This window comes from Pinus tabuliformis, chromosome 7 (assembly GCF_031772625.1).
Source record: "Pinus tabuliformis cultivar Carrire ecotype Pingquan chromosome 7, CPIR1, whole genome shotgun sequence".
NCBI lineage: Eukaryota > Viridiplantae > Streptophyta > Pinopsida > Pinales > Pinaceae > Pinus > Pinus tabuliformis.
This window is the reverse complement of record NC_142293.1, coordinates 1,690,966,830-1,690,992,799: the sequence shown is the minus strand read 5'-3', so window position 1 is coordinate 1,690,992,799 and position 25,970 is coordinate 1,690,966,830. Positions and strand designations below refer to the sequence as shown.

The following is a 25,970-nucleotide window of genomic DNA, read 5'->3' as shown; positions in this document are numbered from 1 at the left end:
ATTTTGAGCTCTTTTGCCCCAGTCGGCCCAATATTTGCACAGTGTTGCCCCAACATTGGAAAAATTGGGTTTTACCCCTTTAGCAAGACTATAGCCTACGGGGTTGGATAGGCTATTTCGTCCTACCTCAGCCAATCAATTTGGAGAGGACATTACATCATCCTTCCTCCTTTGCAGCTTTTAATTATTCAATCAACTCATAGACTCCATTCTCCCAAGGAACAAGGCACTGGCCATCCTTTGGTGTTGATCAAATCAATCTTCATCTGTAATTTTTTCTCTTTTCTCTTTTGACCTAATTTGGCCCCTTTAAGGCCAAGCGACCAAGCTAGGGCTTGGTGCGAATTTCTAGGCGAAGGAATTTCTGAAGTTGGAGAGTCTAAATCCCAAGAGGATAGTGATTGCCACAAAATCCCTTCTTTTGGTAGGCATTCACTTAAATTTTGTCCATAAACTTTTGGCCTAGTTACTAGCCCTAAGCTAGCCCTAGTTTGTTTTTAGCTTCAACTTGGGGGCTTAATTGAGGGTTTCATGTACCTTGTCCTTGTTGATATACGTTCTTGGAAACCCTTTCTTCTCACCTTGACCTTGGGCTATCCCAACTGTCAACCCACTAATCAAACCCTAGGTCTTGTGTGCCTAAAATTGGTTTCTCTAAGGAAAGCAAATTGCCCTCAATCTTTTTGAGCCTTGTACTTAAGTTGTGGCTTTTCCTTAGAAGCCCCTAGATCACCTCGTACCTCAAACCTAGAATACCTATTAGGTGACCATATACATACCAGGACTCCTCCCATCAGTGAAAATTCATAAAGAGCACAAGGTTTTTGGTTATGGTGACAGTGGACCACTACCCCATTGTTGTCTCTTGGTCTAATATTTGCCTTGTAGGGTGCTCGTCTCCAAGGCCTGCTAGATTTTGCAGCAACAGGTAACTTCCCAAAACTTTTTGATTTCTTGGCCTCTTCCCACAAGCAAACATGTATAATGTCCCACATGTCCAATTCTTCAAATATTATTCTGAAACTTGTAGCTGAGGTACTTTTGTATGTCTCTTGAAATCCCTAAAGATTTCAATCTAAAAATTTCCAGACATGAAGATATAGCAAAACCACCAAGCTAACATGCTTAAAATATATTTTGTTATTGTTCAAAAACCCTAACTTCCATAGGGTATAGCTACAAAAGTATAGCGAACGAAATTCTAAAACTTGAACCAGCCATTTCTCAAGAGTTCTCCTTAATATGGTCCAAGTTTCACTTTTTGAAGCCTTACAGAAGAAAAAATACAGTGAAAATGTCAAACTGGCCTATCTGAGATTGATTTCTGGAGCATATAGAAACCCTAACTTCCTTGGAGTATAGCTCTAAAAATATAGAGAACCAAGATCTTTAACTTGAACTAGATGTTCACCACGATTTCACATCAACATGTTCCAAGTTTCAGGGTATGAAGCCTCACAGGAAAAGGCGTTATGGAAAAAATTTCAAACTGACCTATGTGAGACAGATTTTAGGAGCATTCAGGATCCCTAACTTCCTTGGAACATATCCCTGAAAATGTAGTGAACCACGATCTGAAACTTGAACCAAAGATTGCCCAAGATGTCTTCTCAATATTCTCCAAGTTTCATCGCCTGAAACCTCTAGAAAAAAAAATTATAGTGAAAATGCCACGATGACCTATTTGAAGCAGCAAAACCCTAGGATCATGTGCTCCTAGGATTATAATTGCACCCCTTGCCTCCTATATATATACTAAAGAGACCTAGTCTTAGAATCATCAAATATTGTCTTGTTCATTGTTTTCATTGTAAAAGGAGGTTTCCCCCTCGAAGAGCACCATAACGATTGGTTTCTTATCATTTTTTATGCGCAAAGATCATAACGCTTATTTGCATGTGGATGATGTTCCAGCCCTCCAAGGGATTCGATGATGATGGTTAGGACATGTCATTGAGAAAAGCACTCTACAGAAGTGTCTAAGGGGATCCCTTGTAAAGACAATTGGAAAAGAGTAGGTTCTCTAATGGTCTTTACCCTGGTTGTCAACATTCAGCAATGATGAAGCACATCTTTTGGTAGTGCCAGTTCACTGAGAGTTGTTGGAAATACATTCAAGGCCACCATTCAGTTCTCTTTCAAGGCAGGATTGACTAGTATGTCACTTTGTTTGGCGATTGCAACTATCTGGTTCATTCCTCCTCTAAGGGATCTAACAATTCTTGTGAATTTCTGCCATATTGTCCTCTAGAAGATTAGGTGTAGGTCTGTCTTGCTCTATGAGCTTAGCTCTTTGTCTACTTTTTGTGCCATGTGGCATAATAAGGTATATTGTCATCTATTGGCTAAGGGTGCCTTGTTGATTAAGGATGCTCAAGCTTTAGACTCCACAGAATATTCAAATTTTATCTCAGTGGCAGTAGCATTACGAAAGATGTTGTAAGGTCCATTGTATATATACCCTTCCACCTTTTGATTTGATGTTTGTACAATGTAAATATAAGACATAGTTTTCAAAAAATAAAAAGTAAAATGCCTTTAATGTGCTTAGTTTTCTGTGGTATGAGATTTTAGAATTTATGCTCAGATTATCCACAAGTCGAAGACATTTTCAGCCAACATCTCAAATCCAATAATGGGATTCAAACGTCAACTGAAAATGTCTTCCATTGTTCAAAGCATAAATTCTGAAATAAAATGCCTTGTAGTTGGGTATTACTTGAGATTGTGCTTTCCATCAAGTTTTGGGACAATATGCTCCCAAGGGGTGAATTTCTTTTCTTGAGCTTTGATGCAATTCTTGCATATCAATCTCCCTATACTTAAAATATAGTGCTCAAGTTGAAAGTAGTATGCAATGCAGTTACATAATTTCTATGAAATAAAAGCAATCAATCATCCTACAAGACCCCTCGAGTTGGGTGATGGAATATGGCTACCAACAATTTTCCCATGCAAATAAAACTGGCATTGCCAACACCACTTTGATGTTCATCACTTCCTCACATGTAATTGAAATTCGATGGTTTCAGCTCATTATTCCATGCCTCAACTAACTTACCATACCTACACTCACTCAAATAATGTAAGATGGTTCATGAAGCGAATAACTCGATTACCAATCATAAGAGGCTCTATAGTACCTTAACATAAGAAGATCATATAGAAAAAAAATTCCATCATCTATCACAATGTTCTCCTATAAAAATGGGACATGAACCTCAAAATACAAATGAACTTTGAAGGAAATGAACTTAACAAAGGAAGTACAAGCTTAGCATTTAATCACGGCTTTCAGTGTTCAAGAACTAACGCTTATGACATGCACGCATCAGTGACCTCAACTTGCCCAGTGGGAAACCAAGTCTGTTGGCCACCTATCCGCATTATATGCCATCCACTAGCAAAAAATCTTAAGTATCTCTATCCAAGCAATATAAGTTTCAGTTTCCTGTCCACATCCATACTCTAATTCATATGTAACTGCATAAACAAATTTAAAAGCTAGCCGCATATATAAACAAAACTACCAGTAAGTAAGCATTCTATTCATGTTGTTCAGCTGACATTGATTCAACCGAAGTTGGGTCTTTGGCATTCAATCTTGGCAGCTTTGTCTGAGCCAGTATGCAAGGCAAATGCTTCTCAATTCGGCCGAGGCAGATGTCTTGTTTATGCAATTGGAACTGCACCTTCTGAAATTCCTGTTTGTAATTTGGCAGTCCTTGAACCGTAACTGCCATGCCCACCGAGATCTGTTCCATTGCCTTTCCCAACAGGCTTTTCATCAACTAGTACAAGTAGAGGGTCTGTTTGTACTAGGTAATTCTCCCTCACGTGTTCCCGAGGTCCGGTATGAGGACTCTCCAATCCTCCAGCTCCATTTCTGTCTCACTCTCCTGCCTTTTCAAGTCTGCTTCCCATTCTTCTAACAGTCGCCTAACCTCCTCATTGGTTCCCTCCCGGTAGGCGATTGTTTCTTCGTTGATTAGGCTCTCAACAGACTTTCTACCTCGTCGACTGCTCGAAGAGCTAGGTTCAGTGTCAGGTTTAGCCTCTCGTGGCCTCTTATCGCAGCCTCAAGTCTTTGTTGGTCGTGCCATGATCTCACCAACCCAGCCTCTTGTATTGCATGGCGGTTTAGCCGATTTTCAAGCCTTTGGCTGACCAAGCCTTAAGGTTCTGTATTCCGAGGTAGGCTTACCACTCAGTGAACCTGTTTTGCAGACAACACATCCAATTGAGCAGTCAATTGTCACTGTGTTACTGCATAATTCAAGATTTTGATTCGTATAATTGTGCCGCTCCATCCCCCCAGCTTCAACCATCCCCATGGCGCTTGCAGTTGCATGCCCCCCTAGCCGCAAGCATGATATGCAAAAAGGCACCACCCTTGCCCCGCACATGAAGGTCTACATTTCAATTGAATCCTCTTGCATGCATTGTCCCCCATGTCCCGGGTACAGTGGCCCGGCTACCATCTGGCCACCAGCCATACCAATTTGGGTTGCATTTTGCTACCAGCACGGCAGGCATCATGGGTGCACAACCCATGCAGCCAGACATCCCCAGGTCCTGTAACACAATAGTGGTCCCCCCCCCTTCCTATTCCGACAAAAGCCAAACTCTATTCCCTGCCAAGTCCCATGCCCGCAGCTTCTCTCTTTCGTCTTCCCAATCCCCTGGTCCCTGCATTCGCAGCCCTAGCTGTCCATAGCTAAAAGACAAAAGCTTCCTACCATTATGTGGGTGTACAGGCAGACATTATCCCAATACCCAACTCCCCGAGCTTCTTTAGCGAAGCGACTACATGCTCCTACGCTATGCTCCCTGCCCATTAACAGAATAATTCCCATACGGGATAGGAGAATCTCGAAACAGAGCGAGATTGTTAAGGTTCCCATCGAATTTTGAGTGCAATTGCAGGCTATCGCCACCAACCCACGCCCCCATCCCCAATTATCCCAACTCCCCATCCCCTTATTTCCCTGCATCTCCCGCAGACGAAACCAGAAACAGGGTAGCATAATGGGGGGAAAGAGGATGCAAAATACATACCCAGGTTCCTTCGCTTGCAGTCAGTGGGTTCTCTATCGCTCATGGAGCCGCTACACCAGCTCATCACTCCAGTCCCCTTGCCTTACTCGGTCTTTCTAGTTATCGCTACGCTCCCCTCTGGGGTAACTGCAAACAGAATTTTTTGCCCTCCTCTCACTGTCACCTTTCCTTATTACTTTGTCCATCTTCATGCAAAAGGCCACCGCACCCATCGCCTCGAGCGTGTGGGGCATGGTGGTTCTGTACCTCGTGGTACAACACATTAACATTGTCTTAATGAGGTGATCCATCGGCTCACACCCCGATCGGGGGTTTGGCCTATTGGTTGGCCATGCTGAAATCTTTGTCTTTAATCCTGCTCCAGGATTTCTTCAAGGGCCCGGTAACATTTGTCCTTGGGTTGTATTGACCATATTTTCTCCACAAGGTCATTTTGGTGACTACATCCCCAGTTGGCTAGGAAGTCTGCCGCTTTGTTACCCTCCCATCTGACATGATTAGCCATTATGTAGTCGAAATTGTGAATCAACTCTCCTATTTCTTGGATTAGTCTTGCAATTCTCCAACTGTGACTAAGCTTATCCCATTTGGTACCATGATTCAATTTTTTCATTGTATTAATGACCAAGTTGGAGTCACCCTCAACCACGATATTTTTGTATCCCATTCGGATAGCTATTTGCAGGCCTTGTTTGATAGCAGCAAATTCAGCTTCATTATTACTAGCGTACCCACAGTAGTCAGCATAAATTAGTCTAGTGTAGGTTTGGGAATCCCTGAAAAGACCACCCAGCCCCGCCGACCTTGGATTGCCCTTTGAAGCGCCATCAAAACTCAACTTGATGAACCCCTCCACAGGAGTTGTGAAGTGGTCAAGTGATGCCACTCCCATCCTGATTTCCTTCCAAGATGAGGGGGCTATCATCGTCGGCGATAGATTCAGCCTCTGCAAAATTCGTGCTTCCTGGGGAGGTACCTGCCAGTCCTCCTGATGCCATTGTTCAGCTAGGATTGTTTCCTGGATGTTCTGGATGACTCCTTCCTAGACTTTCTCTTGGGGGAGAAGTTGGTTCTTAAAGATTTGGCGATTCCTCTCTTTCCATATGGCCCACAGAGTTAATCCCAGTGCCAACCCCCATGCTCTATTTACCACAGGGCTGGAGAATATGTTGGCTCTCCAGAGGAGTATTGTTTCACGAATGCTTTGGTTATCCCGGTCCATTCTTCTGAATACTTCTTGCAACTGGCACCACTTTTGTTCAACAAATGGACAAGAGTTAAGCATGTGTTCAAGGTCCTCGTTGTGTTGTTTACACAACATGCAATATGAAGGACCATGGAAACCCCTTCTTTGGAGCTGGTCCCATGTTAAAATGCGGCCTCTACATACCAGCCATAAGAATTGTGTCACCTTCGGCCACCACCCTCCTTTCCAAATCTTTTTCCAAATCAATTTTTGTCCTCCCAAATCACTTCCCATCCGTAGATCATATGCCTCTTTTATAGTAAAGGTGCCTTTAGTGGTATATCCCCATCTAAGGATATATGGGCCATTGAGGATGGTTAGCTTTCTAGATTCAAGTTCCTTGCTCAGTCAGTTCCATTGTTCCGACTCGGGTGCCTGTGGCCAGTTTGATTGCCCCTTCCATCTCCTCCACCCTTCCTCCGCCTGTCCTTCCTTCCAGAATTGATCAACCGTATGGAGATTCCTGTCACTGGTGTATATAAATATGTCCCTTAAGTCTTGCCTGTCAAGCAATCGCTCTCTTTGTTGCCAGGAATCCTGCCAAAACAGGGTCGTTTTTCCATTACGTATTTCCCAAAAAGCATGTTGTTGTATGAGGTCCCTATTTTGGGCTGCCAAGTTCCAGATAGCCGATCCGTTGGGGGGGTCCTGATATCTGAGAATGTCTTTTGTTCGAGCTGGCATGTTATATTTTCGTGTCCATATTTGTTTCCAGAGGTCCATCCCTCCTCCTATCCACCTCCACCATAATTTCGCTCCCATTACTTGGTTCATGGTAAAGGGGTCCCTGAGACCTAGGCCCCCCTCCATCTCTTTTTTAATAAGATTAGGCCATGACACCAGTGCCCATTTCTTTACTTGTTGCGCTCCTCCCCATAGAAACTTTTTAAAGATGTCCACCATTTTGGAACAAGCCGTTTTTGGAGCTTCCATTCCTGAGAGTTGATAAATCAGAAGGGATTGAAGTACTGCTTTGAGGAGAATTGTCCTGCCCACTAAGTTGAGAAATCTAAAGGACCAGCTACTAAGTTTCCCACTGAGTTTTTGGAGCATGGATTTCCAGCAAGAGGTCTTCAAGGAGTTCACCGACAAGGGCATTCCCAGATATTTAGAGGGAAGAGATCCAATACCAAACCCAAGGATCCAGGCAAGGTAGGACTGAACATTCCTCGGGGTGTTAAAGAAGAAAATGCATGATTTGTCATTGTTGATCATTGTCCCAGATGCCTCCGTGAAAGTGTGAAGGACCTCTTTTACGCGACGGGCTTCTCTCAGCGAAACATGGCAAAATAGCATGATATCATCAACGAACTGCTGATGGGTGATGGGTAGGTCGTTTCCCCATAGTCTCAGTCCTTTGATCTGAGAATTTCGAACTTCATTCTTAATGTGACACCCCAGTCCTTCCGCTGCAAGAATAAAGAGAAAAGGGGAGATAGGGTCCCCTTGTCGAAGACCTCGAGAGGGGTTGAAGGTAGGAGAAGGGGAGCCATTAAGCAGAATGGAGAACACTGGGGAGGAGACCATAGCAGAAATCCAGTTTATCCATCTCTGGTCAAAACCAAAAGCCTTGAGGATGCTATTTAAGTATGCCCAACTTAATCGGTCATAGGCTTTGGAAAGGTCCAACTTAATCATCATACCCGGGAGTTTTCTCATCTTTAGTGCGTGTACTATTTCTTGAGAAGTTACAAATCCGTCTAGAATTTGTCTTCGTTCCACAAAGCCAGTTTGCTCTGGCGATATGAAGTTGGGGGAGCAGGGGTTTGAGATGCTTTACAATCACTGTGGCTATGATTTTATATATTACATTACACAAGGCAATGGGTCGAAACCCTTGCAGATCTTCAGAACTCAAAGATTTTGGAATAAGAGCTATAAAAGTGTTGTTTAGGCTAGGGCATACCTTCTAATTTCGACGCAATTCTTCCACCACCTCCAATATGTCTTGCCCCATGAAGCTCCAAGCTGCCTGGAAGAATTCCACCGTGAAGCCATCAGGACCAAGGGCCTTATTTTTCTGCATTCCTTTAACTATCTCTTTGACCTCCTCCAACGTGACCGCTCGCATCAGGGCTAAATTCTGGTCTCTTGAGATGAGTTGGGGGATATTTCTTGTAATCCTTTGTATAGCTTCCGAACGGTCCTCCAGTGGTTCTGTGAAGAGATCCTTGAAGTGATCCACTAGCCAGAAAACAAACAGAAAAAACCAACGGTTAGGCTTATCGCAATCGCAATCGAAGTCTTGGCAAAGCAACAGCAAGGGGAGAGCAGATCAAACGTGCGATTAGCGATCGCCGATATCAGTGATCGCAAAAGTCAAAGGTCCAAGGCGCGGCATATCAGCGACCAGCGGGATTTCAAAGCACAGTATAAAGGGTCAGTGAAATAAGCAATCAAAGATCGTCGATATCGTAAATCGCAATCAGTGATCAAAGGCCCGAGGTACAGTACATCGGCAGTCAGCAGGTCCAGACCATGTCACATATCGGCGATCAGCATTCCAAAATGTAAACCTTAACGAAGTTGCGATCAGCGAACGCCGATAGTGTTAAATAGCAAAGATTTGTGCCTTCACTGTTAAAGCGTCAAGAGGGCCAAAAATATTTAACACGGGATTGCCATGAAAAACCAAAGGTAGGCAGGCTCTTTCTCTCTCCTCCAGTAGGAACAAGAGGCAGCACAGGTTGCTCCCGATAAAGACACAGGCAGCGGATGTCAGCATGACGTGGCAGTACGGAGGACACATGGCACGAAGATTAGGCGTTTTCAGGGGTCCTACCAGGGCATGTCTGGGTGACACGTGTCACCGCTAAAGAAGCGACACGTGGCACCGATGACGTCATAAATCCTACATATCGGCGATCAGAGGTAGCAGCACATCGTGCATCACAAGGAATTCGTCGATTGCGATTTACGGTAGGGGGGGCTGGCCCGCAATCACATGGAGGGTCAAAGGACCAAGGGCTAAGAACAAAAGGGGCCAATCCTGCACTTCGGCGATCACACAGGTCAAAGTTCCTCCTTCGCCGAAGTCCCAATCCGGATGCGATATTTTATACAATAGATTTAAAGGGGCTGTCGGGTCCGTCCCTTTTCAAAGGCCGCATGTTAATTGAACACCCCCCATCTCTGAACGACCCAGATTGACGAGTCCCAGACCTTTTTGGCCCACCCCGCGATGTTTCCCTTTATCGGCCCGGGGGGTCCGAAAAAGCGGTTTCCCCACTACTACGTGTCCCTCTCATATCATTTCGCACCCCCCCCCACCCACTTACCACTTATCGCTCATGCCCCCCTCCGAAAACCACTCATCCTCACACTCTCTCCCGCCAAAGGCCTTAGCGCCCGAGAACTAAGCACCTAGTCACAACCCCCCGGTTATACGAGAAGAAATGTAGACAGGGGCTAAACCAAAGGGGGCCAAGGAGCATCGGAACCCGCCATTCTGGAGCACCTTTAAGAGTAAAAGTCTCGTTGTCGTAAAGCCCCGCTAATATGGTACAACGTTTTAAAGGTGGATGGGTCGGCATCTGGAATATTAAATGAAAGCATGGTGCAGGGGGGAAATTAATATGGGGGGACTCAGGAAGACTTAATGGCTCGGCATGGAGCCCCACTCAGATACACAGCGAAGGACTGCCAGGAAAAGCTTTGCTTCTACTCTACAACAAGCAACCACGGTCGATCGCTATCAACTCCAGAGAAGGGAGAAGTCGGGCAGTTAAGGCGAAAGCGACAGAAACCGACCAAGCAGCTAGGAAGGACACATCGCGGTAGATACGTGACCCGATCAGGGGCCTGCAAAGGAACAACAGAAGGACCATTTCCTTCATCATCTTCCGTTTTCCTTTTCTTTTCATTATTCTGTAATTTCTGTCTGTTTTCAAGAAAGGAATCAAATCCCAATTGTAATCATTTTGGGCAGCAGAGCCTTGCACGCTGAGATAGCTAGTCTAGCAGACAGTTGGAGCTCGAGCTGGGATATTTTGTAACTATTAATTCCAGCTCCCCCTCTTCTTATAAATAGGGGGAAGAAACTCTGAATAAAGGTTCTAGAATTTATCACCCGCGGGGTCTGAATTCTGCGATTCCACTTTTGGTTCTATTTGCCTGTTCATGAGGGATCAGAGCGACACATGCTGAAAGCCTGAATGTAATGGACCAGTTATTTAGGCCCTTCAAGTATTAATGAAACTCCCTAGTGATTCCAAGCAGATCAATGCACAATATGTTTTCTCCTCTGTAATGTCATTCGATATATGTTTTTCTTCCTCTAAAATAGTGTGATGAATCTGTCGGTTTCCCTCTAATTCATGGATTTATCTAGGCTGCTAAATAAGCGAACAGTACCTATGTATAAGAAAGATTTACTTGTGTTAGTCTATAACCTACAGTACTTGTGTACAAGACAGATTTACTTGTGTTATTTGATTAACCTGTGGTACCTGTGTGAGCCCAGATTTACTCTTGCTGTTTGGCGATAATGGTACCCATGTTATATCTTGTATGAAACCTCAGTAAGCACTCCACTATTTCTACTCGTTCATCTCCTCCCTCTTCCAGACTTCTGTTGGAACGTTGTTGCTTAGGATTTTGTCCAGCTTACAGCCCTATGCACTTATTTCCCTCCTTCCTTTCCTCCTCTCCACTTACTACAACTTCAATATAAAGTCGCTTGTTGTTGTGTGTCGGCCACCAGAACCAGACATTTCTCTTTGAGGTTGGCCTAATTTACCCCCTAAGCATTTGGATCCATGTATCGAATTGAGTTTACCTGGAAGACAGACTATTGAACCAAGCCCCAGCCCCCCTTTATTCCTTTTTAATTATGTGATAATTGGAGTGCTGCAAAAACCCCTCTCGGATAATCTTCCATGCACTCCTCTATTTAAGATGTCATAGGCATTGATTTACAATCAACCCAGAGGCAGTCTCTGGGAAGCTTTCTATATCTCCTAAGGCACTTGTGCTCTAGGTGATGGAAAAATCCACAACATCTTTCTAGCGCAGTTGTCGGGGAACGGATTAGAATATTTTTCCCCGGGCACGACAAATTTTTGCATTCCCTTTGTTAGGTGAGCAAGGGAAGTGTGGGTTGAAGATCTCTCACCTTGGCGACTTCACTGTTTCATTTTATGGTAAACATCCTGGCAACTCCAATGTTCATTTCTCTATTTGACTATCCTGGCTTTCAAGCAGCCTCATATTCGCTCTGATGCTAGAGCAGCCGAAAACTTTCCCTACCTTTGAACCTGAAATCACTTATTTAGGAAGGTTTTCGAAATGGTCATTCCTGAATTCTTGGCCAACAAATTTTCCCCAACTGGATTTTTCTTCTATTGTTGGTTATCCTAATCATGTCCCTTCGTTCCATGAATGGATTACCTATTTGCCTAGATTCAGCAGGAGCACAGATAGAAGTTCTGACAAGCACCACAAAGAATTTCATGAATGCATGGAACAACAAAGTATTTTTCTTGAAGATGTACAAATGAAATTGTTCATGTATTCTTTAGATGGGGATGCTAGAGTCTGGTACAAAACGATGCCTCACGGCAACATATCTTCCTTAAAAAGCTTTCATATAGCATTCAATCACTATTGCAAAAGACTATATCCATCGAATGCTCTATTTGAAGATTGTTGCACACATTTTAATGATGAAAATATTCCCGAGGTTGATGACCCTGCTGAAGATGTTTGTGGATCAGCTCTAAGAAAACATCTACTCGCATCAAGAAGCATCACCCAATGAGCATGAAAGAGAAGAAGGAAATATCATCGCACTTGCAACAAACCCTCAGGAGTCTGATTCGGCCGAATTGGATGTTTCTCCTTCCTATGATGAATACGACTCTGGTGGAGAGTCAAGTGATGCAGAGCCACCACAATCCCAGTCATGGGAAGCTGCACAAGAAGAGGAGGCCTACCAAGAGGTTAATAAAGAGGCTCCAATGTACATTGCACACCCTTCTCCTGGAGAACAAGATCGAGAACCTCCTCCGATTTATGATTCATATTATTCAGAGGATGAGATGGTCGCGGAAGTTCAGAAGGAGTTGTTTACCAGCAAGTGGGGAGCAGGCTTCCAGCAACAAATTTTTCAAGAAGAGCCTGAAGCTGAAGGACCAAGCAGTGTCTGTGATTACCTATTGCAGAAAGGTCCCTGCCGGGAATTCTCAGTAGGCCCTCCAGTCTATGACTCTTATAGTTCAGAAACTGAAGATTCCATTGCAGAATCCCAAGAGGGTTGGCCCTTTGGAAAATGGGTAGTAAAAGATCAGCAGCAAGTTTTTCTTGAAAAATCGAAAGTTGAGTTGAACCATATTTGTCGCTGCCCTGGCCCAGAAAATATTGGTTAACTGACTGTCTATGAAAAAGAGGCAGTTGCAAATTTTCCTTGTCAGTTTCTTGACCCTGTAGCTAACTACCTCACGACAATCTTAAGACAGCAACAGAGGTTGTTTCAAGAGCATGTATTAGGTTCTTTGTTTGAATATTTTTTATGGTGCATGCTTGTTTTGTTTTTTAAATTTCACCAGCATGAAGGCATTAGGTCCAGCACCCAAATGTTGGCCTGGCTCCATTGGAGGGTTGAACTCACTTAGGTGAATTGAGCCCTGTGCATAAGTAGGAATGTATATAAATAAGCTCACTAGTTGAGCATTTACTTTCCAGTTGATAGAATTTATTTTTCTGCATTTTAGTTTGATGAGGAAAGTACTCCCAGCAAATGAAGTCCCATGGAGATTTTCTGGTTGTATAGATTCATTATATTTCTGACTCCATGCCCAATGGTGAAGGATACTAGTCTACAGGTTCTCAGCACCTTGCCAGCAAGGCACTATCCCCAGTTGGAGCCAATGTTGTCACTCACTGCTAAGTGTGTTTTCAGCTGTGAAAAGTGCCAAAGAGCAATGAAGTTTGAAGCCATCTTCCCAAGCCACAGAAGCTCTCAAAGCTTAATCGGACCCTCTCCATTGCATAGTGCTCGGAATAAGCTTTCCAACGATATATGGAAGTCCAAAAATGGACTTCTAGATCATAAGTTAGAGCAGACTGAAGCTGCCCTTTGAAAGCCAAAAAACAAAGAGAAAAGACCAAGGGTTAGGCTTATCACAATCGCAATTGGAGTCCTGGCAAAGCAACAGCAGGCGAGAGCAAATCAAATGTGCGATCAGCGATCGCCGATATCAGCGATTGTAAAAGTCAAAGGTCCAAGGCGCGGCATATCGGCGATCGGCAGGATTTCAAAGCACAGTACAAAGAGTCAATGAAATCAGCGATCACCAATATCGCAAATCGCAATCGGCAATTGGAGGCCCAAGGTACAGTACATCGGCAGTCGACGGGTCCAGGCTATGTCGCATATCGACAATCGGCGTTCCAAAATGTCAACCTTAACGAAGTTGCAATTGACGAACGCCGATAGTGTTAAGTCATCGAAATTTGTGCCTTTAGTGTTAAAGCGTCGGGAGGGCCGAAAAATATTTAACAAGGGATTGTCATGAAAACCCAAAGGAAGGCGAGCTCTTTCTCTTTCCTCCAGTAGGGCCACGTGGCAGCACAAGATTGGTCCCGGTAAAGACACATGGCAACTGATGTCAGCATGACATGGCAGTACGAAGGACACGTGGCACGCAGATTAGGTGTTTTCAGGGGTCCTATGGGGGCATATCCGAGTGATACGTGTCACCACTCGAGAAGCGACACGTGGCACTGATGACATCATCAATCCCGCATATCGGCAATTGGAGGTAGCAACACATCGTGCATCACAAGGAATTCGCCAATTGCGATTTGCGGTAGGGGGGGTTGGCCCGTGATCACATGGAGGGTCGAAGGACCAAGGGCTAAGCACAAAAGGGGCCAATCCCGCACTTTGGCGATCGCACAGGTCAAAGTTCCTCCTCCGCCGAAGTCTCAGTCTGGATGTGATATTTTATACAATAGATTTAAAGGGGTTGTCGAGTCCATCCCTTTTCAAAGGCTGCGTGTTAATTGAACCACCCCCATCTTTGAACGGCCCAGATCGACTCCGCCCAGATTGACAGCTCCCAGGCCTTTTCGCCCCCCCTCCCCTGCCATGTTTCCCATTATCGGCGAGTGGGGGTCCGAAAAAGCGATTTCCCTGCCAAACTCTGCCGCTACGTGTCCCTCTCATATCATTTCGCACCCCCCCCTCACCACTTACCACTCATGCCCCCCTTCGAAAACCACTCATCCTCACACTCTCTCCCACCAAAGGCCCTAGTGCCTAAGAACTAAGCACCTGGTCACAGCCCCCCAGTTATATGAGAAGAAATATAGACAGGAGCTAAACCAAAGGGGGCCAAGGAGCATCAAAACCCGCCGTTCTACAACGCCTTTAAGAGTAAAAGTCTCGCTGTCGTAAAGCCCCAATAGTATGGTACAGGGTTTTAAAGGTGGATGGGTCAGCAGCTGGAATATTAAATGAAAGCATTGCACAGGGGGCGAATCAATATGGGGGAACTCAGGAAGACTTAATGGCTCGACATGGAGCCCCACTCAGATACACAAGGAAGGACTGCCAGGACAAGCTCTGCTTCTACTCTGTAACAAGCAACCACAGTCGATAGCTATCAACTCCAAAGAAGGGAGAAGTCGGGCAGTTAAGGCAAAAGCGATAGAAACAGGCCAAGCAGCTAGGAAGGACACATCGCGGTAGAGACGTAGCCTGATCAGGGGCCTGCACAGGAACAGCAGAAGGACCATGTCCTCCATCATCTTTCATTTCCTTTTCTTTTCATTATTCTGTAATTTCTGTATGTTTTCAAGAAAGGGATCAAATCCCGATTGTAATCATTTTGGGCAGCAGAGCCTTGCACGCTGAGACAGCAAGTCTAGCAAACAGCTAGAGCTCGAGCTAGGATATTCTGTAACTATTAATTCCAGCTCCCCCTCTTCTTATAAATAGGGGGAAGAAAGTCTGAATAAAGGTTCCGAAATTTCTCACCCGCGGGGTCTGAATTCTGCGATTCCACTTTGGTTCTATTTGTCTGTTCATGAGGGATCAAAGCGACACATGCTAAATGTAATGGACCGTTATTTCGACCCTTCGAGTATTAATGAAACTCCCTAGTGATTCCAAGCATATCAATGCACAATATGTTTTCTCCTCTGTAATCTCATTCAATATATGTTTTTCTTCCTCTAAAATAGTGTGATGAATCTGTCGGTTTCCCTCTAATTCATGGATTTATCTAGGTTGCTAAATAAGCGAACAATACCTGTGTATAAGACAGATTTACTTGTGTTAGTCTATAACCTACAGTACCTATGTACAAGACAGATTTACTTGTGTTATGTGATTAACCTACGGTACCTGTGTGAGCCTAGATTTATTCTTGTTGTTTGGTGATAATGGTACGCATGTTATATTTGGTATGAAACCTCAGTAAGCTGTTGAAATTTCTAAGACTGACACGTCAAAAATTCCTACTGCATTATCTGGTTTATTTCACCTACTTGTTTATTCCACTAACAAGTTATTTATACATATAAATATTGAAAATAAACACATATACAGATCAGCAACTGAAATACTAGACAAACACACAAGGGACACCGTTATTTTTGGACAACCATCCCCAGAAAAACCCAATGTAGGAAAACCAATGCAACAGTTCTGAGGGTTTTATTATTATGCTAATTTATTGAGTACAACTAGGGTGCCAAACTGGCTCACCCAACAGATATTTTTACACATCAGTAATACCTCTTCTCAGATAAAGATATTCAGCAAGTCTACCCCATGAAAATCCTCCCGGCGTTTCTCCAAGGCTCTGCGTCAGCCCTACTAGCCTCAGCATAGCTCTAGAACCCTCTGCGTCAACCTTACTAGCCTCAACGTAGCTCTAGAACCCTCTGCGTCAGCCTTCTGCCTCTCTGCGTCAACCCTCTGGTCTTCTGCGTCACCCACACAGGCCCCTCGGCCTCTACGCAGTCTCTAGCTGCCTCTACGTGGCTCTTGTTGCCTCTGCGTAGCTCTGGCTGCCTCTGCGTAGCCTCTCTGTCTCTGCGCTAACCCTCAAGCGTTATCTCTGCCTCTCTACTATGTACTCACTACCCCTCGCTGCAACAAATCACTTGTTCGAATTTTCTCAATAAACCCCACTCCAGAAAATCGAACTCACTGATCAATCTTGGTGTATCTCCAACTGACCCTCAAGCCTCCTCTTATACTTTTTCTGTTGAGTCTTCAATGGCTGAGATTAAGTCTCTTATCAACGGCTAAAATTATATTTGGCTTGATCCATGTCATTGAGAACATTCTCACCTAGTTTTATATTAATACCCATTAATATTTTAATTTTCCTAAGTTTGGACTTAAGAACTCCATTAAAAATATTAATTATTGTAATATCTCTCTAACCAGGTGGAATTTCCCCAAACCATTTCTGGACGTTGGAGATCTCATGTGCTTTAGCCTCTCCACCAATTATCATGGCTAGAGCACATACAATGCTACCACAAATCAACACTCCCTCTTAGCGAGGAATGGGCTCTAGTAATGCCCCACCACTGAACATCACACTGATCCTTCCGCACCGGTACTTGTGTTGATGCTTGGCATGTTGCCCAACATCCACTGCACTGTTGCTTCATGTACTACTGCTCATGGCTCTGCCACTGCCACTGCTACATCTATACAACTCCCTCTCAACATGTTGCCCATAGCACTGCCACTGCTAACTGTTGCACTGCAACTCAGTTACCGAGATGTAAGTAATTGATCTACCCAAATCCTGACATCCTTGTCAGTCTGGAAGCCACCTGTGTTGCTATCTTGTGCTCCCTCTGCTACCTCTGCGTTGTTGCAAACAACCTTGTGCCTCTCGCACTGCTACAACCTCCACTGTGCCTTTCGCACTGCTGCAACCTCCACTGTGCCTCTCGCACTGTTGCAAACACCTTTGTGCCTCTCGCACTGTTGCAACCCCCATCGTGCTGCTACAAACCTCTCCACTCTAGCACTGCCTTGTCGCTCCATCACATCTTGCTTCTTCCCGACATCTGTCATCCTGCTACTATCATTCAGGGCTCTAGTAGCCGGATATGATCCAAGAGTTTGGGCACCTCAAGGATCTTGCCCCTCATCTTCTGTCGTCCTCCTAACTATAGCTCGATGTCACCCCACCTCTTCTCTAGAGGTGCATGAGCACTCATGGCACAATCGTCATCAGTCTCGACTTCTTTCTCTGCCTTAGTTGAAGCTGCCTTGGAGTCAAAAGGCTCTTCCTTATTCTTCTTCCTGGGACACTGGGTTGCATAATGACCCAGCTCCCCACAATGGAAGCACTTCACCTTGGAGATATCCTTCTTCTTCCTCTTCCCCTGTTGTCCTGCAAATGCCAGAGCCGCATCCTCCTCCTCCTCTTTCTTCATTCAACCTCCTTTGCTGCTACTCCCCACCTAGGTCAACCATCTGATCTCTTCTTGGCAAAGCGCTGCCCACATCTCTTCCCATCTTGGAAGAGTAGCTCTGCCCAAAATGCCTTGGACAAATGTTTCCCACTCCTCGGAGACTGCATTCAGGGCGGTCCTCACCATGAACTCCTGATCTGGCGTGGCCCCTATGGAAGTAAGTTGGTCCCGAATCTCTTGCAATCTGAGGAGGTATAGATCTATCTGCTCCCCCTTCTGCATCTGATACGACCGCAGCTGATTCTCTAATAGCATCTTCCGCTGCACGGAAGTGCCTTGATACAATGTCATCAAAGTATCCCACATCTCCTTTGCCATGTTCTTTTCGGCAATATGTGGTACGACATGATCCTTGACCCCATCAAGGATTATGCACTTTGCCTTTGCCATTGCATCCTCATACTTCTCATTATCAACTGGGTCTACTGGGATAGCCACAGTTCTCAAGGAAAATCCCTTGATGCGATGTCTATCCAACACTGACAGGATCCTGGCCTTCTAGATGACAAAGTTGGAGGCCCTGTCCAACCTATCCTGATCCCTCAGTCCATTCATTGCCATCTCCGCTCCTCTTCTGGACTCCCTCTGAGATAAAACTTCCCTCCTGGAAAACTCCCTCTAAGTCCTGATTTCCCCGCGTGAAATCTTCCCGCCAACTGTCGATCTCCTCCTCTCCAATCCTCTTTGCAACTGCAACTCGGATTTGGATTATTGGCTAGAAATTCGTCAAGGCAGCGACTCCCTCTACCTTGGTTCTGTCCTGTTAGGTATTGTTCTACTTCGACAGAAACAGCGCCCCACCAACGTCCCAATCCACAATTTTCCCACAGATCCTTAGGCCTCAGCTACTGAAGAAACTGAACCTTCCGGCTCTGTGCAATCCCGGCAAAGGCTAAATCACTCCTCTGGCCAACTGCGTCAAGCCTACTTGGCTGAGTAGGATGACGTGGCTCTTCGTGAGCCTCTTCTGCCTATCTCTACATCTGCGATGGCCCTCTCTCTGGCTCTATCTCTCAAGACAGCTGCTACTGCTGCAAATTTATGATATTGTTGGTACCTTCAGTCCTCCAGTGATCTGCAATGCTCTGATACCATGTTGAAATTTCTAAGTCTGAAACGTCAAAAATTCCTACTGCATTATCTGGTTTATTTCACCTACTTGCCTTCACAAAATGACTCGGGTATTCCAGTGCTATGAAGTCGAGTAATGGCTCTCTGATATTCATGTAGAAGCAGATCCTAGCGTATGTGGGTATGACAAAGGTTCCAATGGAGTTGTTAATCCCCTCTAAGATTTTTGGGTCCTAGAAATCCACTGATAAGGCAAATAGTCATACCCACACTGGAGCAACGAGGAGTTTTCCCTGATCTGGGTTGTAACATTCCTCCCAATGTCTCATAAAAAGACCTGCGTTGTTGAAAAAATATGGCCCATCCTCAAAGACTCTTTCTTTGTCCTCCAGATCGGAGAATATCACTATAAAGAAGCCTTTTGCTCCCAGTTTAAGTTCGATGTGGCCCTTCGGCTGCCATCTGAGTTGGATCCATTTGATCAGGTCCTTTTCTGTCGGCCAGACTCCAATAAATTTGCAGATGAGGGCATGGTCCTTCATGTACTTCCTATATTCCTCCAGTTTGTTATTGGGGATGACGAATCTTGATTTCTTAGCGGCCCGTGGTAAGCGTTGCCCTCTCAAGCTCGCCTGCCATTGTGCTCCCAGGACCGGGGGTCCTTTACAGCGGTTGTTGTGGTTACCTGCTGCCGCTCCATGCGTACTCGTTTCCCCTCCCGCTACGTTTTGGTAGGAGGGGATCTCCCCCCCCCATCAGATGACTCATGACCTCGGTCAGAAGGCTTGATCAGTGTGATGCGATTGCAATGATTTCCTCCGTCGAGGGTTTCTGTAGAGATGTCAAGGTTTTGCAGGTTGAAACCCTAGCCGCATTCCATCTTCCTCTCCTGCACTTCTAAAGATCAATATCCATGACTATTTTAGTTTTTATTACAGCTTTGGAATTACAATATTATATCAATCAACGGAAAATTGCAGCCAAAAGAAAATAATCACTTTGAGAGGGAGGTAGCTCACTTTATAAGAAGAAATGGCTTTGAAAACTGTGGAGATGTGCCTCATTTGTGAGATATAAATAATGATTGAAATGGGAAAAAGCCAACCCCACCTGCCCTTTTTCCCAAGTTGGCCTATCTTTCTTTTGTCCAACGCTGTTCTTCTGTACATAGCTCAGCCTCTTTTTATTTCAAAAATGGGTCTTTATTATATGAATGTCCTTTCGTTTGTAAGATATCAATCTTTCTTTTATTATTTGGGAAGAGATGCTTTCCGACTATTGTCTATTTACTAGTACCATAAACTATCATCTGTCCTTGTCAAAACCAAAAGCTTCTTAATTTTTAGAGCAAATAGATTTAATGTAACAAATCGCTAGAAAAATGTTATGAAATTAGAAAAATGAAATTTTCATCCGAATAGATTTCAGCAAAGTTAAGAAATGAGCTAAACCTCAAAGTAGTCAATATATTGAGGGATGTTAGGGTGCTTCAAGGATTGCAAGACCCGACATTCACGTTCAAAAAGGTCAAGATCCTGCAAGAAAATTTGAGAAAAAATTCCTGTATCAAGAATAAGTGCAGCTTCTGCAGGACGAAATAAATTGACTTGCCTTCACAAAAGGACATGAAAAGCAGCAACCTGAAGGCATCTCAACAAGATGATATGAATTGTCAAAATGCCATGTTTAAGATAGTTGACAGGCAAATCAGACTAGTTATCAGATGCAAAAATATAAAAGTATGAAATATTTTTTCCTGAAAAACATAGTTTTTTGTAGTCATTTATGTTATAAAATTAACATTATAGTTTTCACGTGCAATGCAAATGCAAAAAGAATTGATTTTAGGAAATAATATTGTTTGAAATTGGCAACCACTGACCTTCCAACCTCTCATGTTGCGTAAGGACATGGCTTTCAAAGCAACCTTCTCCCCATCTCCCACCTCTGCTTCATATGTTATACTTGCACCACCCTGGCCAAGTAGGCCGGTAATCCTATATTTTCCATCCACTATGTCTCCATAATTGTGAACCCCTTCAATAATGAACCTCTTACTGAGTGGTGTTTCGTCAATTGCATCATTTCTGCTTCCATGTAAAAGATGCTTTGTGAATACCTTATTAAATATACAAAGTGGAATGGAACAAGAATGAAAAATAAGTCAAATGGAAAATGAACCAAAATATCTTTTAAAGTAAGTATTTTCCATAGACATATGAGAAGGGAAGCAAAGAGCAGAACTCTAACTGCGTTTCAGCTTTTATGGAAGAGGATCTGAGATTATAAGTTCTGGAACACTGCCTCTTGAGGACAAATTCTCTTCTTTGAAATGGATTTGAAAACAAGAAAAAGGTTCTCAGTTGCTTTGGGACATCGGCACTAATTGGCTTTCTGCTCACAAAAGTCCGTGAAAAATAACATGAACTGGGAAAAGTAGTGAAGATGATCTGCTCCTGTTGACAAAAGTAGCATCCAAAATCCAACATTTGAAAAGTTTACAAAATAATACGTAAGGCACATCAATTTCCATCTCAACACTTATTAGCTCATTCCTTGCAAATAATCAATATGTCAGGACAAGATTTAAGGAAGAAAAGATTGTGAATTAAAGCAACCATACCATCTTAGTTATAGATTCGTGGCATGTCAATATATGATACAACAAAAAGCTTTCTCAAGGTAGACCCTGCAAAGCCAACCCAGTATGAATTAATTCACAATACTGTCCGAAGCATCGTGTCAACCATAAAAGGATCTTGTGAAATTGCGTTTTTAGGAGGTTTAGAATTTCCATATTAAGAGGAATCTATGAAGATGTTCGAAAGCACAAAAAATAGATAACTAGAGACAGCCACATCCCAGATCCTAGTAAGCACATCATTGATCTATAAATATCTAAAAGATACAAGTCCATATCCTCGTAAGCAGATCATTGATCTATAAACATCTAAAAGATATAAGTTCAGCTCCTGAAATCCATCAAAAGAAAAGAGCAAAGCTCAAGCACAAAGAAGATAAATAGTGTAGAATCTGTGTATGCAGGGATGATAACTATCATAGCTTTAAAGCTAATCTAGATATTTTTAGTAACAAAATCCGAAGCCGAGACATGACATAGTGCTTACATAATCTTAACAGCCCAGTCAAAGCCTCGTAGGTTGGAAAGTTTATTGCATTATATATGTGAATTGTCCAAATCCACATCATTTATAGATACACCAATTTTGTTGCTTATTAGGTTTCAGATACATCTGTCCTTCAAAGGCATCGAGCAGCCGCTCAACTTTTACTTTGGAGACAATTCAGCTCTTACTGTAAAACTCACTTGAGCTTCAATCAAGGGTACTTTGCATCCCTAATAAGCTTCATAAGAAGTGGAAGATCATTTAGCCAATAAAAATACTATAGTACAAAGGCAATCCCTTTGGACTGATGTTTGGCAAAATACATCTGGAATTTGGCTCTAAAGAGATTTGAAGGAAAGCTCAACAAATGCTGGTTGGAAGGGCCAAAAATCTCTGTCTTCCTTTGGCTTCTGCTTCAAAAAAAGCCTTTAACCTGGGAAAACATCCAAAAATGCAACCACCAAGGTCCCTCCTGATGCATACTCTGTCTCCTATGCTCGAAGAACCTGGAACACTTATTTAATAACTACACCTTCTCTATGGGACTATGGAATAGATTAGCTGAGTGTTTCAAGTGATTGGATAGGGATTCACTCAATATATTCAACACGTGATTCTGTTGGAGCTCTCAGGCTTTTTCCAATCCAAATCTAAATCGTATTTGGACTCTTTTGCCAGGCTTACTCCTTTCGGGGATATGGAAAGAGCGGAATTGGAGAATTTTTAATGGATCTTCTATCCCCTTAAACTCCATATGGAACACTACTACCTGCGAGATGAAAGAATCTATTCGAGTCATTCCCTGGTCCTCCCAAGACTGGCAGGCATCAGGCAATGAGGCAAGGCTCTTGTTAGATTGGTTTCCTTCACCCCCACCTTCCTTTCTGAAACTGAATTTTGATGGGACCTCGAAAGGAAACCCAAGCCCAATAGGATATGGTGGAATCATTAGACATGCCTCTCTTTATCTACTCTAGAACGATTGGTATTAGTAACAACTATGCAGCTGAACTTACGAGACTTCGTATGGGTTTGGAGAGTGCATGCGCCCAAGGTTTTACCAAGCTTCTAGTGCAGGGTGATTCTCAAATCATCATAAATATGCAATTGAAGATTCAAAATGGCACTCAAGTTTATAATGTTTCCTCGAGCTAGTGATTGGAATCCTTTTAGCACAAGAAGCCTCTCTCATCACAAACATTCCAGCTCTCATTCCTCTTCATATTCGAAGATCGGGTAATAAAATTGCAGACCTGCTGGCGAATTATGGGTGCCTAGAGTCATCTCCCATGCTATCATAGACATGGAACCTTATGTGACTCTCCCTTGAAGGATGCATGTCGGTCATTGGCTTAGAAGGATGGTTTAAACTTTAGCCCCAGGTGAGGTGACTCCAGAGACAAAAGTGAGGGAGGGGGAGTTGTCGTCCCACCTGGCCGACGGACCGAGAGGCGTGGCAGCATGACCTCAAGAAGTTAAATGCAGTTACGGTCCTACAAGACCAAATGATAAATATTGGCATTATATGGGAAAGTTGGTAATAAGCGAGAGGAGGTCAGAAACTCGAGTGGCAAAAGGCATTATCAAGGCGAAAGGAGGTCTAGTGTGGGTAGCAGAGGCGAAAGGAGGTGCAGCTTTGGCCAGGTGGTGGCTGCAAATTCACTATTGCAGAGACTGTGTTCAGTGAGAGACTGCCTTACCATTCAAGTTTTCAGTGTTGCGTGGTTGTTGTTTACTTTAACACTTTGCGAAAGCATCGGATTGCTAGTAATTTCCATACATTTCCCATATTTGTTTTTGGAAAATTATGACTCTTCACCTGTAGGGTTGTCAGTGTCTGCGTCGCTCGAGGGCGTGAGGCCGTGTTGTTTCCTAGCTTGGCTCTAGGTGTGTGGGTGTGCCTGCGTTTTATCCTCCATCCTGTGTCTGATGATGCAAGCTCAAGTTCTCGATGTCATTTTATTTTCATGACCATAGCCTTCAATTGTCTTATGTTTGGTTAAGTCTAGTTTTCTCACCCATTGTCTCAGTATTGCAGTCTTTGTTTTCTCTCGGGAATTATAGCAAGCCCCTTTTATGGTGTCGTTTGGCATTTTGGTGGGGGTGGAGCTTCGCAATCCCATCAGTCCCCTATGTTGTGACACCGTTTCTGAGAGCCCTCCTGAGCAATCCCTTGTTTGGAAACAATTATCAGTTTGGGTCTTACTTTATGTGGCACCTCCCCTACTTTTCAGAGTCCGTCAAATTTCTCCAACCTTTGTTCTAGGTTGTTAGTGTGGCTCCTCTTGCCACCATGCCCCGATAGCATGCAAGTTTGAAATGGTGCAGCATGTTGCCAAGAACGGGCTCACAAGGGGAATACACGCATGCATCACCAATTAGAGGATTTTGCTAGACGGTATCGAGACCTTACATCAAGCCCTGTCTAGCAAGAAATTACTTGGGTAGAGGGGGAAGCCTCCACACAAAGAACTGCCCTCTCATATACGGAGGTCCTAGTAGAATGAGCAAATTGGAGGTCCTAGTAGAATGAGCAAATTGGAATCCGGACATAGGGCACACCAGGGGTCGTTTCAACCAGTATATGCAAACTATTGACCTTTATTGGCGCACGCTTTTAAACTGACCAGCATGAGCACCAGGAGATTGTCCTTCATTCCTTGGAGCACTTACACCGACATCTAAGAGACTTGGATCACAAAATGGATAGAATAGAGCAACATCTTGGCATACCTCCTATGGTGAGAAGAACTTCCGAGGACCCAAAGGAACCCATCCAAGTTGCAATCTCGGATTTGGACCCCTCAGCTTAGGAATATCGTGTCAATGTTTTGTGTTTCCTATGCTATAGACACTACTATGTATGGCATCTTAGGCTAGTGCTCCAGCTATATTTTGAGTTTTGTGATCTCTTTTTGTTTTCAACTATCATTATACTTTCTGTGGAGAGTTCTCTTTTGGATATGGTCAGGTCTCCCTAGTGAAAAAGACTGGTAAAATTGCTCATACTCATGATAAAAATTCCAGTTTTTGAAGGCAATACAATTCATCTTAAAACAAAAAACAAAAAAAACAAATGCTGGTTGGAAGATATCCCATTAGCCAAAAGGATTACCATATCAGATAGAATATAGATAGCGTGACATATATAATACTAATGCCTTTCCCTGCTACCTTCAGCTACAGGAACTTCAGCAGCTTCTTAGACAATTCATATGAGGAAAACCGGGAAGAATATTTATATCACTAAAAATAGAATCCAACGAAAGGGATACCTCTGGTAGCTTGGGATATCTCCACCATTACATTGCGATAAGGCAAGCAAGCTTGGGTTGGTCGAACCCAAGGAGTAGTTCTAGCAACTAAATGATTTGTAAGAGCTACAAGTGGGGATGCCCCTCGACAGATTGATCCAGCGTAGCATACAGACTGATACGCATGTTGTTAGTATAAAACGGTTGTTTGGGATATGTAATGTTGGTGGAGCGTAGGCTTTCGAAATCTCAGGTTTGGAAGCCTTCACGAGGGTGTAGGCTTACAGAGCACTTCGCAGTTTTCTTCATATTCTTTCATGCATATTAGAAGAAGTATGCTCCATAGTTAACAGGATACATTTTGCCAGAGGAGTAAAGACGAGGAGTTTACAAAGACAAAAACCAATATAATCTGCATTCCAACACTAACAACTTCGTTTAACCAACTGCAAATTTGGGTTCTCTGGCCCGTTAACAGGATACCAATTCCGGAGGAGTAAAGGAGAGGATTTTACATAGGCAAGGATGAATATTCTTTTTGGGCTAGGTAGGTAATGTGAGTCCTTACAGGCTTAACATGTGGATTGAGTAGCTGTGACCTGGGTTAAGTAGCTGTGCCCTCCTTGAGCCGTCAAAATCACTGGGCATTGCGCCAGGCCTTGGCTGATATTGTACCAGCTTGGCTACTAATCGCTCGATTTTTGCCACGAAGTTTCAAACTAGTCACTTTTTTTACCACAGACATTTGGATTTCCCAGACAA

The 25,970-nt window shown here is 43.7% G+C and overlaps 1 protein-coding gene across 10 annotated transcripts in view; it reads right to left on the bottom strand.

Moving 5' to 3' along the window:
- LOC149255020 (uncharacterized) overlaps window positions 1–25,970 on the bottom strand; it is a 451,815-nt gene that overhangs the window by 425,042 nt on the left and 803 nt on the right. For 6 of the 10 annotated variants that reach the window (XR_016267201.1, XM_089460284.1, XM_089460289.1 and 3 more), the window contains exons 2-5: window positions 21,450–21,515; window positions 21,071–21,282; window positions 20,709–20,913; window positions 20,278–20,361 (exon numbers count right to left, since the gene is read on the bottom strand). Coding sequence is in view for 9 of the 10 variants with exons in the window: in XM_089460284.1 (XP_089316410.1) it covers window positions 20,278–20,361; window positions 20,709–20,913; window positions 21,071–21,282; window positions 21,450–21,452 (504 nt within the window). In the remaining variant the exon portion in view is untranslated. Of the gene's footprint in view, window positions 1–20,277; window positions 20,362–20,708; window positions 20,917–21,070; window positions 21,283–21,449; window positions 21,516–25,970 lie in introns of all 10 variants that reach the window. The other 4 variants (XM_089460286.1, XM_089460287.1, XM_089460291.1 and 1 more) reach the window with 4 other exon arrangements.